The sequence below is a fragment of the Falco biarmicus genome, chromosome 1, assembly GCF_023638135.1.
Source record: "Falco biarmicus isolate bFalBia1 chromosome 1, bFalBia1.pri, whole genome shotgun sequence".
Lineage (NCBI taxonomy): Eukaryota > Metazoa > Chordata > Aves > Falconiformes > Falconidae > Falco > Falco biarmicus.
The window spans coordinates 89,212,038-89,233,990 of NC_079288.1; the positions used below are offsets into that span (position 1 = coordinate 89,212,038).

A 21,953-nucleotide genomic window follows, 5' to 3' on the forward strand; every position below is an offset into this window, starting at 1 on the left:
GGCGGAGGGCATAGGGCAGGAAGGAGCGCCGCGCCGTCTTCTAAGATGGCGGGGGCAGCGTCAGCGCAGCTCTCTGGCGCAAAGCCTCTGCGCTACACGCTGGGCGTAGGGGCGGGGCGGGAGAAAGCGAAAGTGGCGGAGGGACCGGAGCGGCGGCGGGAGCGGGAGCGGGAGCGGGGCCCGCGGCCCGCCCCGGCGGGAGGCGGCCGGGCGGGCAGGCCGCTGCTGGGCGCGGGGCGGGCGCCCCCTGCCGGGCCGGGGGAGGCAGCGCCGGGGGGGGTCCCCCCGGTGCCCCCGTGCCCCGCGGGCCATGGCGCGGCTGGAGGCGGTGGCCAACGTGGCGCTGCGGGTGCCGGGGCTGGCGCTGCTGGACCTGCTGTACCGCTGGGACGCGGCCGCCATAGGCGAGCTGCTGCGGCCCCGCCGCGGGGACCCCCAGCTCCTCCGGGCCCCCGCGCTCCGCGCCGCGCACTGCCTGGGTGAGGGCTGCGGGGGGACACGGCGGGGGGACACCCCAAGGGTGGGCAGGAGGGGGACGTGGTGGGGACATCCCAGCGGTGGGCAGGGGGCGACACAGGGGACACCCCGGGGTGGGCAGCTGGGGGACACCCCAAGGGATGGGCAGGGTGGGGACACCCCAAGGAATGGGCAGGAGGGGGACATGGTGGGGACATCCCAGGGAACGGACAGGCCGGGGACACCCTAAGGGACGGGCAGGATGGGAACATGCTGGGGACATCCCAACAGTGGGCAGGGGATGACACGGGGGACACCTCGGGATGGGCGGGAGGGTATACAGGGGACACCCTAAGGGATGGACAGGTTGGGGACACCCTAAGGGGTGGGCAGGAGGGGACACAGGGGACGCCCTAAGGGATGGACAGGAGTGGGACATGGTGGGGACATCCCAGCAGTGGGCAGGGGGCGACACAGGGGACACTCTGGGGTGGGCAGCAGGGCGGCACGGGGGACACCCTAAGGGATGGATGGATGGGGGAGGGGGACAGATGGACATGGTGGGGATATCCCAAGGGTGGGTGGGGGGCGGACAGCTGGGGACACCCCAGGGCGAGTAGGTTGGTGACATGGTGGGACATCCCAAGGGTGGGCTGGGTGCAGACACCCTAAGAGATGGGCAGGGTGGGGACACCAGGGGACATCTGACGGGTGAGCAGGTTGGGGACACAAAGGACACCGCAGGGATGGGCAGGCTGGGGACTCCAGGGGACACCTTAAGAGGTGGGCAGGGTGGGGACACCCTAAGGGACGGATAGGTTAGGGACATCCCAAGGGATGGGAGTTTGGGGACACGGTGGGGCACCCCAGGGAAGGGTGGTTGGGGACATGGTGAGGGCACCCCAGCAACAGACAGGTTGAGAACATGGTGGGGACACGCCGAGGGATGGGCAGGTTGGGGACATGGTGGGGACACCCCAGGGATTGGCAGGTTGGGGACATGAAAGGACACGCAGGTGATGGACAGACTGGAGGCACAAAGCGACACCCCAGGGCTTGGCCAGGCTGGGACATGCAGGGGACACCCCAAGGGACGGCCATGCTGGGGACATGAGGGGACACCCTGAGGGCCGCCCACGCTGGGGGTCCCCTGCTGACCCCTACCCAGTGTGACGCTGTCCCCAGAGCTGGGGGGCCCCCACGTCCCCAGCACCGTGCGTCCCTTGGCGGTGGGGGGGGACAGCTGTGGGCCCAGTGCCCCACCTCACCCATGTGGCCCCAGCGCTGAGCGCGGTGACAGCCGTGTCACTGACGAGGGCTGCCTAACTGGCGGGGGGCTTGGCAGGGCCATCTCACCCCCTGTCCCCCCTCCGCAGGCCACCTGCTGTGTGTCGTGGTGCTGGTGCTGCCGGTGCGGTCCCTGGTGAAGCTCTATCTCCACCTCCTCACCGGGCTGCTGCTCGGCGTGGGGCACACGGTGGCCAGGTGAGCCCGGGGTGCTGAGGGGGCCGGGCCGGGGCACGGGGGGGGCACCAGGGCTGAGCCTCTCTCCCTGCAGGGACTTCGTCCGCCAGGAGCTGGAGTACGGCTTCCAGGGCGCCGTGTACAGTGACCCCGTGGCGCTCAGCTCCTTCGCCACCACCCTTGCAAGTGAGCTGGGGGGGTCCCAGCCCCCTCACGATGTACCCTGCCAGGGGACGGGGGGTGGCACTGGGCAGGGTGGGGGTCTCCGGTGCCCACCCAGCTGCCGGAGCCATCGCCTGCAGGACAGTGTGCTGGGTGGCGATGGCACGGCTCGGCTGGGTCACCCGCGTCGCTGGGCACAGAGCAGAGGGGTGGCGAGTGCTGAGGGGGTTTATCTGCCCCCGCTGCCCCGGGACTTGCGGGGGAAGGGGCTGGGTGGTCTCGGGGTGCCGCTTGTGCCAGGGTGAGGGCAGCCGCAGGGTTTGCCGGGGGGCAGGGCTGAGCTTCCCGGCCGGTGCCCGGCTGCCGGTGCGAGGCGGCTGTGCCCAGTGCGGGCAGGGAGGGGGCACGGGGGTCCCATCTCCCGCCGCGTGCCCAGGCGCCCCCGTCCCCCCCGCAGGCCAGCTCTGCCTGTGCGCCCTCTGCTCCCTGCTGATGCGGAGCCGGCAGCCCTGGCTGTTCGGTGCCCCGCTGCTGCCCGTGCTGGCTCGCCTCTGCGGCCTCCCCCTCCACGTCCTGCCTGTCCTCAACACCTTCGCCGCCACCCTCACCGCCATGGAGGTGCTCTACATCCTCGGCTCCCACATCCTTGTCCCCTTCCAGCTGGCTGCTGCTGCCTGCCGGGAAATTGCACAGGTGAGTGTGAGTAGGGGGCTGCGGGGCAGGGGGCTGCAGAACAGGGGGCTGCCAGGCAGGGGGACTGTGGGATGGCGGGCTGTGGGATGGGGGGCTGCAGTGTAGGGTGTTGCAGGTTAGGGGGCTGCAGGGCCAGGGGGCTGCAGGCCAGGGGATTGCAGGGTAGGGGGCTGCGGGATGGGGGCTGCAGGACAGGGGGCTGCAGGCTGGGGGATCCTATGCTGAGCCCAGCTTGATGCGGCATTGGCTGGAGGGCTGCCCGCTTGCACGGCCGGGCCCCCCGCACCCCCCTTGCCCCCAGGCATGGGGTGGGATGTGGGAGAGCCCTGCTGAGCGCCCTGGTCCCACAGGCGGTGGAGGTGTACCGGCTGGTCGCACTGGGGATGTCCCTCTGGAGCCAGCTGGCCATCCCGCTCCTCTTCCTCGTCTTCTGGCTGGTGCTGTTCTTCCTCCAGCTCTCCTCCTTCCTTGCCTCCTCCAGCAGTCCCCTGGCGCAGCAGGGCCTCCTCTTCCTCCTCCTCAGCAGGTAGGGACAAGCGGCAGGTAGGAGCTGGGGGAGCTCAGCCTTTCTCTGGCACAGCTGTGGGAGGAGGATGAGGAGGGGCTGGGGCTCCGGTTTGTGCTGCCTGGCCCCTGCCAGCCCCCGCACTCACTGCGGGCTGCCCGGCAGCGCGGCCGAGTGCTGTGGCACACCGTACTCCCTCATCGGCCTCACCTTCACCGTCTCCTACCTCGCCCTGGGTGTCCTCAACCTCTGCAAGTTTTACCTGCTGGGCTTCGGTGCCTTCCAGAACGGCAACGTCATGCACAGGTGAGCCCGCGGCAGGGGGCAGGGGCAGGCGGGGGTCACGGGCAGGCAGCCCTCCTCCCAGCCCAGCACGGGGGGGGGGGGGGGGGGATGGGGTGTGTCGTGGGGGATTGGGGGACAGGGTGCATCCCAGAGGGGTGACCAGGGCATGGCACACGTGGTGGCACGTGCCTGTGGCTGCCGGCCTCACACCCCGCTCCTGGCAGGGGTGTGACGGAGGGTGTGACGCTGCTGCTGCTGGCGCTGCAGACAGGGCTGCTCGACCTGCAGATCCTCCAGCGGACCTTCCTCCTCAGCATCATCCTCTTCATCGTGGTGACCTCCACGCTGCAGTCCATGATCGAGATAGCTGATCCCATTGTGCTGGCGCTGGGGGCTTCCCGCAACAGGTACCGGGAGGGGGAGGCAGAGCATCAGGATCCAGCCCCCCATGCTGGGGGGCAGCAGGGAGGAGCGGCAGGGGTCCTCCTGCCCATGCGTCAGGGGAGAGCCAGACTGGGTCCCGTGTCCTCCTTGTGCTCCTGCCGCCTCAGGTCCTCGCTGCCTGGTTTTGGTTAGAATCAGTGCTGGAGGAGGAGGGGTCCTGGGGGGTGGGCGCTGCTCCCAGGATGGGCACAGCCCTGCTGAGCTGTGCCTCCCCTAGGAGCCCCTGGAAGCATTTCCGCGGCGTCAGCATGTGCCTCTTCTTGCTGGTTTTCCCTTGCTTCATGGCCTACAAGATTGCCCACTTCTTCCACCTGGATTTCTGGCTGCTGATCCTGGTCTCCAGCTGCATGCTTACCTCTCTGCAGGTATGGCAGCTCCCGCTCCCCCTGCCTGGGGTCTCGCTGGTCCCCCTGGAGTGGGCGTCCCCGCACATCCCATGCCCACAACTGCTGCCCCAGTCACCCTCCTCCAGCCCCAGCTGGGAACACTGGGTGAGGGTGCCACGGTCTGCTACCCGGTCAACAAGGCACCATCCTGCTGCCTGCCAGGTGATGGGCACCCTCTTCATCTACGCCCTTTCATGGTGGAGCTGCTCCAGGACACGCCGCTGGAGCGGGATGGACGAGATCATCTACTGTGTGAATGCAGTGAGCCGAGTGCTGGAGTTCCTGGTGGCCGTCTGTGTGGTGGGCTACGGCACCTGGGAGTCCCTCTTCGGGGAGTGGAGCTGGATGGGCGCCTCGTCATCATCATCCACTCCTACTTCAACGTCTGGCTGCGCGCTCAGTCGGGCTGGAGGAGCTTTCTGCTGCGCCGCGAGGCTGCCAAGAAGATCAACTCCCTGCCCCGGGCCACAGGTGGGCAGCTGCAGGACCACAACGATGTCTGTGCCATCTGCTTCCAGGTGAGCCCCCTCCCCACACCAGCACCCCTGCTCTGGCAGCCGCGGGAGTCCCCCACCCACCGGGTGACATCCTTTCCCTGCCTACAGGACATGCAGGTGGCCGTCGTCACTCCCTGCAATCACTTCTTCCACGCTGCCTGCCTCCGCAAGTGGCTTTACGTGCAGGACACGTGCCCCATGTGCCACCAGCAAGTCACGCCAGTGGCTGCCGAGGAGGATCCCAGCACTGGGAGGGCGGCTCGGCCAGCACTGTCTGGCGGGGACGAGGTGCCAGAGGACAGAGGAGCTGCCGCGAGCCCAGCCCTGGCTCGGCCCCAGCAGGATGGGCTGCTCAGTGGGGACAGTGTGGTCACTGGCCAGGGGGACAGCAAGGCGACCCAGAACAATGCGGCTGAGGACCACAGCCCCCACCACCCTGACACCTCTGCCCCATGGGATCGAGAAATGGGTGCCGTCCTGCAGCCCCGTGGGGACCCTCCTCCCAGTGTCCAGGACACGCAGCACCTGTCACCCCCACCCACCAGCCTGGACCCTTTTGTCAGCCCCAAGCTCGGCGCAGGAGACAGCAGGGACACCCACAGTGGCCACGCCCCTCCTAGCACCGCAGACTGCCGCCCCCCGTGCCAGGGTCCCTCTGCAGGGGCCGTGCCAGCAGCGAGCGGGGCCAGGACCCTGCGTGGCACCAGCATCCCCGAGTGTCTGCGTCCCCGCGTCCCCACGGACTCTTTTTGCAATAAAGCCGAGCTGATGCGGCTGCACCCGAGGGCCGGGGCTCCTCACCTCGCCCCCCCCATGCCAGGACGGTGCCCCATGCTCGGCGTGTCCCTGGGGGGGCACAGGGCTCTGCTGCGGCGTGGGAAGGGTGGGCACCCCCTGGGTGCACGAGGGGGTGTGCGGCTGCCTTCTGGCCTGACCCCACTAGATGGCATGGGTGGCATGTGCTGGGTGTTTTGGCGTGGGTGGGGGGCGGCTTGGGGGGGTTGGGGTGGTCCTGGGGGGGGGGGATGACCTGGGCTTGGTGTGGATCTTGCATGGGATGGTGTGGGTCTGGTGTGGGATAGCAGGGGCATGGCATGGGTCTGGTGCAGGATGGCGTGGGGCTGGCACAGGGTGGCGTGGTCTCAGTGTGGCTCTAGCAGGAGCTTGGCATGGGGATGGCATGGGCTTGGCACGGGTCTGGCACAGGCTGCTGTGGGCTCAGCATGGGGGTGGCACAGGGTGGCACAGGCTGAGCATGGGGGTGGCAGGAGCTCAGCATGGGGCTGGCACGGGATGGTGTGGGGCTGGCAGGGGGTGGCGTGGGCTGGCATGGGGCTGGCAGTGGGTGGTGTGGATCTGGCACAGGATGGTGTGGGCTTGGCGTGGGTTCTCACAGGATGGCGTAGGTTCGGTGTGGGGCTGGCACGGGATGGCATGGGCTCAGTGTGGGGCTGGCAGGGGATGGCGTGGACTCGATGTGGGTCTGGCACAGGATGGTGTGGGCTTGGCATGGGTCTCACAGGATGGCGTGGGTTCGGTGTGGGTCAGGGGATGGCCTGGGCTCGATGTGGGTCTGGCACAGGGTGCCATGGGCTCGGTGTGGGTCTGGCACAGGACGCGTGGGTTGCCTCTCCCTGCTCTGCTGCCGAACCCCCTTTCCCTGTGCCAGGAGGGGATGGGGGGGCCGCGCTCCAGCCCCACCCGGGGTCTCCATCCTGCCCCACTTAGCCCCGGCCCCGCAGGAGGGGGGCTGGGGGCAGGGTCCCGGCTGCGCAGGGGTCAGCTCCCCGCTGCGGGGGGAGCCCGCCCGGCAGCACCGGCGCCGCCCACAGGGGCCGGGGGCGTCCCAGGGCGGGGGGGTCCCTGGGGAGGCAGTAAAGGGCCCCCTTCCAGCTCGGCCCCGCCCGCACTTACCCTGAGGGCGGTGGGTCCCGCGGGGCCGCAGCCCATTAGCCGGAGGGAGGGGGGAGCCCGGCCGTAAAGCCCATCGCGGGGCGGGCGAGACCCCCGCCACCGCCTCCAGCGCCCCCTGCCACCCCCGGCCACCTCCCCAGCGCCCCCCTGCCCTGCGGGTGCCCCCGGGCGGTGGGTGCAGCAGCACGCATCCCACCGCTCGGTCCCACAGGAGGCTGGTGTCCCGAACAGCCCCCCCCCCTCCCCAGCCGAGAGCGGGGGGTCCCCCGCGGCGCTGGCGGGCCCCCGCTGCCTGCATTAGGGTGCGTTACCGGAGCCGCGGCAGGGAGCTCGGCTCCCCACGGGGCCCCGCGCCGCCCGGGCAGAGCACGGCACGGCACGGCACGGCACGGCACGGCACGGCGCTGCCTGGAAATGGGAGATGGGGGGCAGGGAGCAGGTCCCCCGCTGCCTCCCGCCCCGCCCGCAGCGGCAGCTGGGGTCCCTTCGGTGCTGTCCATCCCTGGGGTATCCGGGCTGGATGGGGGCACGGATGGATGGACACGGCATGGACAGGGATGGTTAGATGGAGGGACAGACACTGGGATGGGCAGGGATGTGGACAGATAGATGCTAGGATGGAGGTGGTCATGGCTGGATGGACAGGGCAGGGACAGATGGACACTGGGATGGACAGGGCGTGGATGGATGGACACCAGGCTGGGTGGGGGCATAGATAAAGGGACACACAGTTTCTATGGGAGCCATCGTGGCCCCACCAGCCCTTGGGAGTCTCCTCAGGGTGCCGGGTGGGCTCAGCCCCTGCTGCCAACCCCACGGGGGGGGGCTGGCTGCAGCATGTTGGGGCCAGGCTGCATGTGAGCGAGGGTGCAGTGTGCGAGATGCTGCCCCCGGTGAGGGGCTGTGCGGGGTCCCCTAGGGCCACCCTTGGCACCCCCCACCCCCCCCACCCCCCCCCCCCGCAAGGGAGAGCCAGAGCCACTTGGGGTTTGGGATTCCCAGCCCCTTCAGCTGCTAGAGGCCTCTGCTGCCCCGGGACCCCCTCGCCTCCCCCCAGGCTGGCAATGCTGGCTGCCCAGCAAAGCCTTGACTCCTCAGCCTCCCTCGGGGCCCTTCCCCAGGGACGAGGGTTCCCGGGCAACACGCACCCCCCTGGGGCTGCCAGCCCACCCCGCTGGGTGTTGGGGAAGCCCCAGGAAGGGCTGGGATGGATGCCTCCACGCTGGGGGTACCTGCCGGCTGGCTCCCGTCCCCAGGCCAGTGGCGATGCAGGGGGCTGGAGGCAGCTGTGAAGGGCTGGCACCCCCCTCCCTGCCTTGCACCCTGCCCCCACCCTGCCCATACACTGCCTGGTGGGACTGCACAGCAGGCAGGGGACAGGGACGGGCCCCCTTTGCTGTGGGCCTGCTGTGGGCAGAGTGACATGGGGGGCTGAGACCCTGCTGGCTGTGCCCCAGAGAGGGTCAGTCAGGTTTAAGTGGGGCACTGGGGGTGGTTTTGGGGGTCACCTCGGGTATGCTGAGGGGCATGGGGTTCACCCTGGGATGTCTCCAGAGTGCAGGGGTCCCATGTGGGGCATCTCAAGGGTCATGGTTAGTCACAGTGTGGGTTTTGGGGTGCTTGGTAGCTTCTTGGGGTCACACCAAGGGGCTCATTGTAGGGTCAGTGACCAAGGGTCAGTGTAGGGGACCCCAGGGGTGTGGGGGACCCAGATGGAGTCACACAGGGCACAGAGGGGGCACAAGGGTCTGCCCGCTGGGTCACGGTAGGTTTGTGAGGTGCAGGTGAGGGTCTCTCAGAGCATCCCGGGGGGGTGCATTGGGGTCCCACTGGCTTGTCCCCAGAGTCCAGCAGGGGCTGTTTGGGATCTCCCCAGTGTCCCTCGGGGGGATGCAGCAAGGTCCCCTCAAGGCTGCCTCTGGGGATTCTCAGGGCATCCCAAGGGCGTACATTGGGGGTCCCGTTGGCTTGCCCCCCAGAGCCCATCTGGGGTGTTCCCAGGGCGTCCCTGGGGCCCGTCTGGGGTCTCCCCAGGGTCCCTCCGGCGACTCAGTGAGGTCCCCTCCAGGCTGCTTCTGGGGTCTCTCGGGACACCCCGGGGGTGCATTGGGGTCCCGCTGGCTTGTCCCCAGAGCCCCGCAGGGGCTGTCTGGGATTCCCCCCGGAGTCCCTCGGGGGGACGCGGCAGGGTCCCCTCCGGGCTACCCCCAGGGCCTGCCCGGGGTCTCTCGCGGGGGGAGGCACGGTGCTGTCCCCGGGCGCCTCGGGAGGCTCCCCGGTCCATCCCGCCCCGGCTGCCCCTGGGCTGCCCGGTGCCCCCTCCGGTCCCCGGCGCGGCGCTGGCCGCCGAGCCCCTCCGCCGGCGCGGGGAGGGACCGCTCCTCCCCGGAATGATGTCAGCCTGCCCGGCCGCGGCCCCCGCCTCCCCCGGCGGCTCCGGCCCTGCCTCCCCGGGGAGGCGGCGGCGGCATGGCCCGGGCCGGCGGGGGCGGCGGGGGCCGCGGCGGCGGGTGCTGGTGCTGATGGTGCTGGTGGCCGCGGCGGGGCGGCGGGGCCGGGGCGCGGGGAGGCGAAGGGGAGGCGGCCCCCCCGGCCCCCTGCCGCCCCCCGGCCCCCCCGGCCGCCCGCTCCTGCTGCTGCTGCCGCTGCCGCTGCCGCCGCCGCCGCCGCCGCCGCCGCCGCCGCCCCGCGCCCGCGCCCGCCGCCGCCCGCCCGGTAACGAGCCCCCGCCCCAGCCCGGGCCGCGCTTGCCCCCTCCCGCGCCCCTCTCCGGCCTCCTCCCCGCTCCTTCGTTCCACTCCTCCTCTCAGCCTCCCTCCATCCCTCCCTTCACCCCTCCTCTGCCTCCCTCCCTCCACCCCTGCTTTGCCTCCCTCCATCCCTCCTTCCACTCCTCCTTTGCCTTACCCATCCCTCCCTCCAGTCCTCTCAGCCTCCCTCCCTCCCTCCATCCATCCCTCCCTCCAGCCCTCTAAGCCTCCCTCCATCCCTCCCTCCACCCCTCCTCTGCCTCCCTCCATCCCTCCCTCCACCCCTCCTTTGCCTCCCTCCATCCCTCCTTCCACTCCTCCTTTGCCTTCCCCATCCCTCCCTCCGCTCCTCTAAGCCTTCCTCCATCCCTCCCCTCCACCCCTCCCCTGCCTTCCTCATCCCTCCCCCCCCCCCCCCGCCCGCCCCCCCGCCCCTTCCCCTCCCGGTCCCCGCACTTGGCTGCTGGTCGCCTCCATCTCCAACTTCTCCGGCCCTGCCTCCGCCTGCCTCCGCCTCCCGCCCCCCCGAGCCTCCCTCCGAGCCTCCCCCCCCGCTCCCTCCTGGCCGCCCGCTGCAGATGCCGCTTCCCCGGCGGCCGGGACGGCGGCCCCCGGCACCTGCCCGGCGCTGAGCTCCGCTGCCGGGCCCGGGGCAGGAAAGTTGGGGGCGGCCGCTGAGCCCCTGCCATGTTCTCCGTGCAGGAGGCTCTGCCCCGGGGGGGGCTGCCCATGAAGGAAGAGCCGCTGACCGCCGGGCTGCCCTCCGTCCGCTGGCTGCAGAGGTACCGGCATCCTGGACGCCAGCACGGCAGCGCAGAGGTAAGGGGCTTCGCGGGCATCCCTGGCACTGCGGGCATCCCGGGCTCCATGGCATCCCAGGTTCCAGCAATGTCCCAGGCTCCATGGGTGTCCCGGGCACTGCGGGCATCCTGGGCTCCATGGGCGTTCCAGGCTCCAGCAGTGTCCTGGGCTCCATAGGCATCCTGGGTGCAGTGGGCATCTCGGGGTGCTGTGGGTATGCTGGATTCTGCAAGCGTCTTGGGCTCTGAGAGCATCCAGGGATGCTGCAGGCATCCCGGGCACTGCAGGCATCCCGGGCTCCACAGGCATCCCAAGTTCTGTGGGCATGCCAGTCACCACGAGCATCCCAGGCTCCGCAGGCATCCCAAGCACTGTGGGCATCCCAGGTGCTGTGGGCATCCCGGGCACCATGGGCATCCTGGGCACCGCAGGCATCCTGAGCACCATGAGCATCCCGGGCACCACAAACATCCCAGGTACCACAGACTCTGCAGGCATCCCGGGTGCTCTGAGCATCCCAGGTGCTGTGGGCATCCTGGGCACAATGGGCATTCTGGTGCCCTGCATGCCCTGGGCACACTGGGGACCACGGGCACCCCACACCCTCAGCACCCTGGGATCCCTGGGGAAGCCTGGACCTCTGGGGCATCCCAGGTGCCTTGTGCCCACTGAGTACTTCAAGCACCCCATATGCCCCAGGCTCCTTGGGCCTCTGGGTAGCCCCTGCCCCTTGTACCCTGGCTATCCCACACCCCTGTGGGCATCAGCACCCCCGGTCCCTGGGGCATCCTGGCACCCTGTGCATGCCCGGTCTGTTGCCCTGGGCTGGGAACACCAGTGGGTGCTGGCAGCAGGGCAGGAGCCACTGCTGGAGCTGCGAGGGGCTCGTGCTGTGCCATGCCGCACTGTGCCGTACATCCACCGGTGCCGGGACCTGCGTCCTGAGCCCTGGCTCTGCTGAGACAAGCCACAGTGGGTGAGGGCAGGGCTGGCAGTGGTGCCATCCGTGCCTCCCAGGCAGGGCTGGTGGCATCGGCTGGGATGAGCAACTGCTGCTGCCGCTCAGGCAGCCAACACCACCGGGCTTGCCACAGCCCAGTGCCCTCCCGTGCCCTGGCTGGCCCCATCCCTTGCCCTCGCCAGGGGCTCGGGGCTGTGTGCACCCCATCTCCTGCCCTCCCTGGGGGGCTCTGTGCACCCCAGTCCCTTGCTGCTCCCACCCTGTGCCCAAAGGGGTCCCAATGCAGCTGGGGGACACCGTCACCCCTGTCCCCAGCACCCCAGCTCCTGCTGTCCCCGCTGTGTGCACTTGGGACTTCGGGGAGTGGGAGCGTGCTGCAGCTTTCTCCAGGGATGACAGGATGTGCCCCACGGCACGGAGGAGTGAGGGGCCCCGGGCCAGCCAGCGCACTGCCACCCTGAGGTGCCCCACACCTGCTGCCCAGCTGGGGACAGCAGGTTTGGGAGTCTGGGGGGGCGTCTTCCCTCTGCACGGGGCCCCGGCAGAGTGGGACGTCCCCAGCACCTCCAGCACAGACCCACTCTGTGGATGAGATCGCCTGGCTGTGTGCACTGTCCCCAAGCTTGGGGTCCCCAGCTGTGGCACTGGCTCCACTGCCGGCTCTCCACAGGGGACTGTGGCTGTGCTGGAGGCTGCACCCAGCGGCTGAAGCCCTTGGGGCTCCCCGGCGTCCCCCACAAACCTGCCATGTTTGCAGATACTCTGGGATGCTTGAAAACTGGCAGCGATCCCCCCCAACCCCGGCAGAGACACCCCAGCCCCAGCCCAGCGTAGGCACCGCCAGGGGGACAGCCACCGCTGCAGCCCAGCCTGGAGCCCCCGGGGACTGGCTGGAGTAAGGGTCCCACCCGGCCCAAGGGAGCTGGGGGGGGATGTGCTGGTGCAGGGGGCTGCTGTGTCCAAGCCGGGGTGCAGGGAGGTGCTGGCGTTGCTGCTGCACACCCAGAAACTTCCCTGTGCCCAGGTGCCGCAAGAAAGGGGGGTGCAATCCAGCCCCCTCCCACCCACCCCCAGCTCTGGCAGTGCGGGGGAACAGGGGGGATGTGCACGGGGCTGGGACCACCACGGTGGCTCGAGCAGCGATGCTGCCCGGTGGCAGGGTCGTGGCTGCCTGTGTGTCTCTGTGTGCCGATGGGGCCCTGTGTGCCATGTGCCCAGCCTGTGAGGATGGGGGTCACAGAGCCCCTGCCCCCCCGCCTCTGCCAAGCCGGCTGCCCTTGCAGCCTGTGGTGTCCTCCAGGCCCCCCTGTCCCCCCCATCCTGCCGTGGTGTCCAGCAGCTGGGTGTGTGCCATGCGTTCTGGCTGTGACACATGTGTGGACATGCTTGTGGGTGCTTGTCACCCTCAGACCCAGGCTGCCTCCATCGCACATCCTGCACCCCTCTCAGACTCCTGGCTGAGGGGGTGTCATACCACCACCCTGCAAAGACCCCCTAGTGGGACCCTGCGGCCACCGCAGAGTCCCCGGACGATGCTGGCACCCATAACTGCAGCCCCTGCGGGCAGAGGGGCTGCTCAGGTGTGCCCCAGGGAGGGAAGGGGGGCCGGGGTCCCGGGGCAAGGCAGAGTGCCCACGCAGGGTCTCAACTTCCTGGGTGGGGTCCGGCGCTCCCCCCACCCCCCCACGTTTGGCAGAGCCACCCGGGGAGCCGTGGCTGCGTAATTGCACGGTGCCCCGGGTGCCTGGCGGCTCCGCCAAGGGAAGATGCTGCTTTACTGTAAGAGACGTTCGCTGGGCTCCTCTGCTAGGAAATGCTCTGATTGCCTTTAATAATTAATGGCAGCCGGGCTCGGCTCTCGGAGCGCTGGGGTCTCGGCAGCGCTGGGAGCGGAGATGCAGCCATTACCCGGCCGGGCTGACAGCTCCATCGCCTCCCCCCAGCACTTTAGGGCCGAAGCTTTGGGGGGGCGGAGGGGAATGGGGGGCGCGGGCGGGTGCTGGCTTGCTGCAGCTGCCCTGCCCTGCCCGCAGCACCTTCCCATCAGCTGGCAGCCCCACGGCCGGGCGCCAGCGCGGCAGGGCCAGGGGACGGTGGGGTGGCCATGGCACTGGGGGTCCCCATCCCTCGGGGAGCTGAGCGGTGTGCCTGCTGGGCACACTGGGATGGGGACCCGGTGAGGCTGTGGGGTCCCAGTGGGGTCAGCACCTCACCGTGGGGATGGACCCTCAGAGCAAAGCTGTTGGCACTGCGGGTGGGGGACAAGCAACAGCCAGCACAGCCATTAGCAGAGCAGTGCCTGGGGACACGCGTGTGCACACGTCTGTACACATGTGCCCGGACACATGTGTTGGCCATGCACACAGTAGCCATGTGCCAGGTAAGCGTGCCCCAGCATTTGCTGACTGGGGATGTTTTGGCTCCCCTGTGATCACCTTAACAAGCTTCTTCCTCCAGCATGACGAAGTGTCCCCAGAGAAGTGTCCCCTGAGAGGTGTCCCCACGGTTTTCAGGGTCTGAGCTTCACACTTGGCCTTGGCTGGTGCCCACAGCTGGGTCAGGGCTGGGTCAGAGGGGGATGTCTGGGCATAACTGAAGTCCAAGGAGCATCATTAAGGGAGATGGGGGTGCGTGGGGTCCCCTCCCCACCCTGTGCTGGCTCTGCCCAGACTCTGGGGTGCTGCTGGGACCAGTGAAGGGGCAGGTTGTGGCAAAAGGGCTGAACCCTGTTTTCTTCTCATCTTTGGAGGAGATATTGGTGGCTATGGCTTGTGTGGGACCCTGGGAGATGTCCCTGTGTCCCTATGTCCCCATGTCCCCACGCAGCTGGGTGCAAGGGTGGGCCCATGGGAGCAGTGTTGGGAGAAGCAAGGAGTGTGGGGGGGGCTTTGACATGCAGAAGAGAGGGACCCCCATCGCTGGGGCAGCCACCCCAGTGGGTTGTAAGCAGGGGGTCCTGCAGGGGCAGTGCTCGGTGATCTGCTCCATCCTCCAGCTGCAGGCAGAGAGGTGCCCCCACCTCTCTGTGCCATGTCTGCAGCCACCCTGCACTGTGTCCCCGCACCCCAGGGCTGCTCTCCTTGATGGCCCCCCAACAGGCTGCTGCAGGCAGGGGTCTGGATGTGACACCTCCACCCAACCTGCACCATTCCCAAGCCACCCATCAGGTGACAGTTGTGTCCCTCAGTGGGCAGGGCTGGTGGCAGAGGGACCCTTGGGCTGGCATAGGGGTGTTACACCCAGCCCCCAGCCCATCACCCCCCAAACTGTGCCCCTGGGTGGGCTCCCAGGAGCAGTGCTGGGGTGTGGGGGCAGTAGGGTCTGTTCTTGCACATATGTGTGTGTCCCTTATGTGCACCCTGGTGCTGACCCCTGCCCAGGTCCTCACTGCCCCCACACCACTGGGGTCCACAGGGCATGGTAGCATCTGGGGGGCTGAGGGCTCCTGCCCCACACTGCGGGGGTGGGGCATGAGGTCTGTGGGGTTCTGCCCCATGCTTGGGGTCCCTGTGGGGTGCAGGGGCTGTCCCCAGCGCAGTGTGGGAACTGGCCCCGGTAGCTTAAGCCCCCCGAGGTCAGCGTGGGGGGAGCCAAACCCACCCTCCTGCCTCCCTTGTCACCCGATATGTTTTTAATCAGGAAAGGGGGGAACGTTTCGCATCCGCGTGTTGATCTTGGCCCCCTTGCCCCGCTGGCTGCCGCACTGGGGCTGGTCTGTTCCCGCGGCCCCCCACACTGCCGCCGCCGCGCTGGCTGCCGCAGCACCGGCAGGGACACCGCTGGGGACAGGGACCACATGCCCGGCTGGGGATGAGGTGGCCGGGATGGGGACTGGTCGGTGCTGGAGCCGTGGTCCCTGGGGATGGCTCTGCCACCCTCCCCCGTGCTGTCACCGTTCTGTCACTCTGGGGCTCCGTGCAGGGGCAGCAGCAGTGGCCTTCCGAGCAGCCGGTGCCGTGGGCCAGCCCAGGTGGTGGGTTTGCGAGTTGGCAGCAGGACACACACCGGGGGTGAAGAGGGCTCGGGGATGTCCCCTCCTGTCCCCAGTGGCTGCCCCGGGCTTAGGCAGAGCTGGGGGCTGAAAAGCTGCTGGCTGTCCCCTGGAATGCTGCTGATGTGTCCCACTCTGTGTGTCGCCCCATCCACAGCACCCCAAGGAGCATTGCTGCCCGCCACTGGGGAGTTTGGCAGCTCCCACTGAGTCTGTCCCCTGGCCATGGGGTGGCCCTGGGGAGGGGGAGTTGGGGGTCCCAGAGAGGGGGTGTTGGCGGTCCCAGCAGCCACCCCATGCTCACACACCCCTCCTCATCCTGCCGGCAGCGGGGTGGGCCTGGCCCGAGCCCACTTTGAGAAGCAGCCCCCCTCCAACCTGCGGAAATCCAACTTCTTCCACTTTGTCCTGGCCATGTATGACCGGCAGGGCCAGCCCGTGGAGATCGAGCGCACCTCCTTCATCGACTTTGTGGAGAAGGAACGGGTGAGAGCCCTGGGTTTTCATGGGGATGGGGTTGTGGCGGGGATGGGGTCACTCCACTGAGCCATTCCTTGCTCCTGGAGGGGCACGGGAGCCTGTGCTGCAGAGGCTGAGACCTCTCCCAAACTCATTGCACATGTGGGAAGTTGCCAGAGCAGCTGCACAGCCTGGGGCTGGGCCTGCCAGAGGGCTGCACCAAGGGGGCACCATCATGTCCCCCCCTCCCATCCAACCATCCTCCCCCCCAGGAGCAGAACGGCGAGAAAACCAACAACGGGATCCACTACCGCCTCCAGCTGCTGTACAGCAACGGTGGGTGCCGGGGCCGGGGGGCCTGGGGGGCGCAGGCAGGGCTGACCCCTCCCCTCTCGCTGCAGGGCTCCGGACTGAGCAGGACCTCTACGTGCGCCTCATTGACTCCATGTCCAAGCAGGTAACGGCGTGGGGCTGGTGGCTTGGCCAGGCTGGCACCCCTGGCACCACAGCCCCTGACCCCATCGGCCGCCGAGCCCCCGGGGCCGCCTGCACACGCGTGTGCACTTGTGTGCATGCCAGGTGGGCCTGCTTCTGTGTGTGCACAGTAGGCACTGCTGCACACGTGTGTGCAAGCCAGGCGTGTGTATGTAAGGCCACGCAGCTGTGTGTGCACACCCAGTGGGCAAGAGCGGACACACCTGTGCTTGCACACCCCCCTGCCCCGTGCACAAACACGTGTCCGTGCCCTGGCACGTGCAGCTGTGCGCAGCGTGGGCATGCACAGCTCTGCACACACCCGTGCACAGGCACACGCGTGTGCACAGCCGCCCCCATGACTCCTCAGAGGCGCGTGGCTGGCTCAGCCCCTCTCCCCCGCCGGCTGCCCAAGGAGTCCCCCAGCCTGCTGGGCCACCCAGGGAAGGTCCATGGGTCAGGGACAGGCTGGAGCCGTGGCCGGGGACAGACAGGCGGTGGCACCCCCCCCCCTGCGCGCTCTCTCCCCACCGCAGGCCATCATCTACGAGGGGCAGGACAAGAACCCAGAGATGTGCCGGGTCCTCCTCACCCATGAGATCATGTGCAGGTAGGTGGGGGCCGGCGGGGATCCCGTGGGGGGGCCAGCAGCACCAGGGGTGCAGGACTGGGGGAGCCCCAGCTGCCTGCTGCCAGTGCGGGGTCCCCCGTGCCCCATTAGCGCCGCTCTTGTTTACCACCCTCGCGCTCGGTGTTTGTGCAAATTAGTGCTCCCGTGCCAGCGCGGCTAATTGATCTCCAGGAGCCGTGCTAACGATGCCAGGGCCGAGGCCGCCCTACCCGCTGCGCTCCCCAGGGCTGGCACTGCCGTGTTCGGGGGCTGGTGGTGGCATGAGCCCAGTCTGGCCGTGTCCCCCTGTGGGTGATGTGGAGCCCCCAGGGATGGTGTGGGGGCTGGGTGACCCCCGGTTCAGAGCCCCCTATGGCTCACAGAGTGTTTCCCGGGGCTGGGGGTGTACCCTGAGCCCCACAGAGCCCCAGATCGGAGCCCAGCCCCACAGTGGGGTGGGTAAGAGGGGTACCCCAGGGATGCCCTCTCTGCCATGGGCCCCTCACGCCCTGGCACCCCACAGCCAGTGTCCCTGACCTGGCGTCCCCCTACCCCAGCCCATCCCCCTGGGCCCCTCTGCCTCCCACCCCATCCCACCGTGGAGCAGGACTCTCCTGCTTCGCAGCTAGGCAATGATGGGGGGTCCAAGGGTGGGAAGTGGGGCTCTGGTAGATTTTCCCCTGGGGGCTGGGATGTGTGGGGCTGGCCCTGGCCCCCCCAGCTCCCCTCACACCAGCTCCTCTCCCTGGCCATGCCCAGCCGCTGCTGCGACAAGAAGAGCTGCGGGAACCGCAACGAGACCCCCTCCGACCCCGTCATCATCGACAGGTACCGGGGGGCCTGGGCGTGGGACCCCCCTGCACCTCACTGGGATGGAGGGAGGGGGGCAGCAGCAGGGGGACCCCCCGGGAGCTGGCACAGGGAGTCCCCAGGGCTGGGGACCGGGTGTGAGCACTGCCTCATTAGCTCTAATGAGCTGGGGGAGCCGCACGTGGAGGCCAGGAGGGGCGCACGGTGCCCCCCGGTCTGGCTCGCTGCGGTGGCTGGCGGCTGTGCCGCGGTGACAGCCAGCCGTGACAGATGGGGAAAGCGCCGTTTGCCGTCAGCGCGGCACTTCCGACGTGCATCAAACAAAATAAATAAATCAGACGGCATCCAGCCGCTCGGGCGAGTGGCAGGGAACACGCGTGGCAGCCCCGCTGCCAGGGCCACGTGCAGCAGGGACCCCCCAGTGCTGCACAGTGTCCTTAGGCGTGTGCCCGCGGGGAGGGATGCTGCCATCCTCCCTGGCAGGACGAGCCACCGGACCAGGGCAGAGGGCAATCAGAGAGGCCAGCCTGGCACAGACGGCGCTCACTGGTGTGTGCACGGTCACCGCATCCTCCCGGCACTAGGGTGGGCATCCGTCTGTCCGTCTGTCCATCCGTCTGTCTGTCTGCAGCCACCTGTCTGTCCCTCTGTCCCTCCAGCCAGCGTGTTGTGTCCTCATCCCTCTGTCCCCATGCATCTCCTGGCAGGCTGGCACCCTCTCTGGTGACACCAAGCAAAGCCCAGGGGTGCTGAGGGGGTTTAGGGACCCTGGCTTGCCCTGCAGGGCTCTGTCATCTTGTCACTGGGGGCTGTGGTGGGGGTAAGCAGGGAGGTTGGGGACTGTGCCCCCCCCTCACCTCACCCTGCCTGCAAGTGGGGTCCCTTGGTCCCAGGGCGTTCCCTGTGGGCAGCTTCTCCCTGCACCCAGTCCCCGGGGTGCTGGAGGGTGCTGGGTCCCTGGGGACAAGGGGTTGGAACAGGCCCTGCTCCCAGCCCCCCCAGCATGATATCAGCCCCCTGCAGCAGGTCCCCGACCTCTGGGCTCCCTCTGCCCTGCCAGCGGCAGCCAGCTGTGCCACCCCCACCACCCACGGCCAGCTGTGCTCTGGCCAGCTGTGGGGATCATGGCCCCTGGAACTGCAGCACGGCCACGGGATGCAGCTTGCTGTTGCCCAGCCAAGACAAACCTCCCAGTAACGGTGTCCTTCTGACCCCCATCCCCTCAGCCACCTTGTCCTGCAGGTGACCTGGGTGCTGCACCCATGCTGGTGCTTTTGGAGTGCGCAGGGGGTCCCGGGGTGCCCTGTGACCCCCCTGTGCTGAAGGCTGGGGCCGATCCCAGCAGGATCCCACCCCCCTCCCCAGGGTCAGTGTCCCCCAAGGCCCCCCCCAGCCCCCTTCTCCCCCAAGGACCCCTCGGGGCTGTGCCTCAAGGAAGTGACATCCCTGGGCTGGTGGCATCCCCTTCCCTCTTCTGTGCTGAGGGAAGCCCCGGGGGGGGCGGCTTTCCCAGTGCCCCCGCATCCTCCTCCGTCCCCAGGGCCCCCGGGGGTCACCCGGGGCCAGGTGGGTCCCCAGCCTGCCGCCCACTCCCCCCAGCCCCCCCCAGCCCCGCGCCCCAGCCCGACGCCCAGCCCCACTGGTTTAGAGAGCCAGATAAGTGCCCTATCAACATGTTAATCAAATTACTTAGGAGCTAAAATTGACGCTTTTCATTAATTATACAAGATTATTCTAATTGCAAATTCAAATTTATGCGCTCGGAACAGAAGGTGTTCGGCAGCAGCGCCGGGAATTTGCATATTAAATGGGGAGCGCTGTGCATTAGGGATGCTAATGCATGCACAGTGCCTGTATTTTTAACTCCCGGGCCCATATGTGCGGCTGCTGCTCAGGGGGGGGACGGGGGCCGACCTGGGGTTCAGGATTATCCCCCCCTCAGCAGTGCAGAGCCAGGGCCGGGGGGTGGGGGGGGCTGGGGGGGGTCACCCCCCAGCCCCATGCCTCCCCTGTCAATTTCCTGGTGGGGGGGCAGTGTTTTCCTGCCGTTTTTCAGCTCCTTCCTTCCCCTGATTACCACCTGCCAGGTGATGGGTGATGGGGGGGGACACGGGGGGGTCCCCCTCTTCCTGCCCTTGCCCGCGAAAACCGTCCCCCATGGGCAGCATCTCAGCAGCACCAGTGTGGGAGCCCCTCTCCATGTGCCCTGGCACTGACTGAGGGCAGGACCCCTGGTGGGGCACACTCTGGGGTGCCCTCTCTGTTCAGGGGTCCCCCAGAGTGCCCAGAATCCCATGAGAGAGACCCCAATGGCCTCGGGTGCTGTGTGACCCTCACTCATGCTCCCCAGGGATGGGATTGGAGGGATGTGGGGGCCAGGGGGACTGTGCCCACTGCTCCCATCCCTGTGCCTGCATCCCAGGGAGCCCAGGGGTGCCCCACGTCTCCAGGTGCCTCATCATCTCTGGAGGTCCCGTCCTCCCCTCCAGCCTCCACCAGCAGCTAACAGGGCCATGGGAACCTTCCCACTGGGCACCTGCATCCCCTCCCCACCCTTCTGTCCCCCTCCCCAGCTCCACTGCAGCTCTTGAGGGGGTGGCTGGAGGGGCCGGTGGCAGGGGTCTGTGGCAAGGTGCTGTGGAGTGATGTCAGGATAAGGTGCCAGGGTCAGATCCTCAGAGAGATGCGGGGACAGGCTGCTGAGATGGGATAGGGCAGGGTGGCACAGTGGGATGGGGCAGGATGGACACTGGGATGGGGCAGGATGGCACAGTGGCCATGAAGTGCCCAGGCCCTGCCACAGTGCCACCTGTGTGGGCAGGGCAGAGCCCAGGCACTTCGGTGAGGAGGCCAGGAGATAGGCTGCCCCATGCCGGGCCAAAGGAGGGAGATGGTACAGAGGGACACAGTGGCCTGGCACAGCACAGTGACCTGGCACGGCGCAGCGGCCATGCGTGGCACAGTGCCCTGGTGCGGTGCAGCGAGCTGGGACAGTGCGGGTGAGCTGGCACAGGGCCATAGCTGGGCACGGTGAGATGCCCTGGCACAGCTCAGCGACTTACCACACGAGCGTGTGCAGGGTGAGTGTGCCCGTGTGTGGCCACGCAAGGTGCCCATGGCTGTGCGTGTCTTTGGCCATGCACCATGGGGTGGCCCACAACTAGGGGCAGGGGCGATGGTTCTCTCAGCTTGGTGCCCAACAGCACATGGGGTGAGAGTGCTGGTGCACACACTGGTGTGCACAGGGGGGACCCCAGAGTGGGCGTCCTGGGGAGCACATCTGGCCATGCCCCAGGCCTGGATCCATGCTCCCACCCATGTATCTGTGCTCCCAGGAGTGTGCACCGTGGTCCCCACGCATGTGCATCATGATCCCCACGCATGTGCACCGTGGTCCCCACATGCTCTCCTCTGGTCCCAGCCCCTAGCGTGAGTGCTGCCGCTGCTGCTGCCGCTGCTGCTGCTGCCCATTAATTATTGAGGGGCCGAGGCTGATTACAGGGCCGTGGACAAGCAGCCTGAATATTTCATCAGGCCGGGACGTGGTGGGAGCAGCTCACCCTCCTGCCCATCCGTCTTCCACCAGGGAAGCAGCCTTGGCACCTACCAGACCCCCATGGGCAGGGAGAGGCAGCACCCTGCACATTGAGGGGGGTCCCACAGATTGTCCTGGGGTCCCTGCAGCTGTGCAGTGCACACGTGTGCGCACGGCAGCGTGCAAACCTGGGTGCAGACGTGGTGTGTCTTTTCAGCTGTGCACATGTGCCAGTCATGGTGGGGTGCACAGGACGCTGTGCATGACAGGGAGCACCCACGCTTGTCTCCAGTGTATGGTGGGACACACATAGTGCTACCTCCATCTGGGGACACCAGGACAGTGGGGACACTCACCCCAGCTTTGCTCCAGCACCAGGAAGGGATGGGGGGGGGGGGGGGAGATTGCAGGGTCTCTGGGACCACCCCCCAGTTTGCTGGCACCAACCACTGGGTTCTTTCCTTCCATCCCAGGTTTTTCCTCAAGTTTTTCCTCAAATGCAACCAAAACTGCCTGAAGAATGCGGGGAACCCCCGGGATATGCGGCGCTTCCAGGTGAGCACACACCATCTCCCTCCAAACCCTGCCCCACGCACTGGGACTGCAGGAGGGAACAGTGTTGGAGACCTCATGTTTTCCCGAAGGGGTCAAGGGGAATTAGGGGGGAATTGAGCCTGTAATTCCCCTCAACCCCTTTGCAAACCCAAATACTCCTCAACCAGTTCTTTGCAAACCCTAACCTGTGAACCCCAGTTT

At 68.1% G+C, this 21,953-nt stretch overlaps 2 protein-coding genes across 2 annotated transcripts in view; both read left to right on the top strand.

Annotated features, from left to right (window-relative positions):
- LOC130143668 (RING finger protein 145-like) lies at positions 1 to 10,234 on the top strand. The gene is given in 12 exon segments (XM_056326532.1): positions 1 to 479; positions 1,833 to 1,941; positions 2,015 to 2,106; positions 2,540 to 2,775; positions 3,126 to 3,301; positions 3,446 to 3,586; positions 3,790 to 3,972; positions 4,227 to 4,374; positions 4,558 to 4,747; positions 4,750 to 4,913; positions 5,001 to 5,872; positions 10,135 to 10,234. Coding segments are annotated over 12 exon segments (2,580 nt in total). The 5' UTR covers positions 1 to 310.
- Positions 10,090 to 21,953, top strand: part of LOC130152289 (transcription factor COE1-like) — a 20,219-nt gene continuing 8,355 nt past the window's right edge. The window contains 8 exon segments of the mRNA XM_056345569.1: positions 10,090 to 10,336; positions 10,338 to 10,375; positions 15,639 to 15,795; positions 16,041 to 16,104; positions 16,170 to 16,225; positions 16,779 to 16,852; positions 17,612 to 17,680; positions 21,671 to 21,752. Coding sequence (XP_056201544.1) covers positions 10,244 to 10,336; positions 10,338 to 10,375; positions 15,639 to 15,795; positions 16,041 to 16,104; positions 16,170 to 16,225; positions 16,779 to 16,852; positions 17,612 to 17,680; positions 21,671 to 21,752 — 633 coding nt within the window. The 5' untranslated portion in view covers positions 10,090 to 10,243.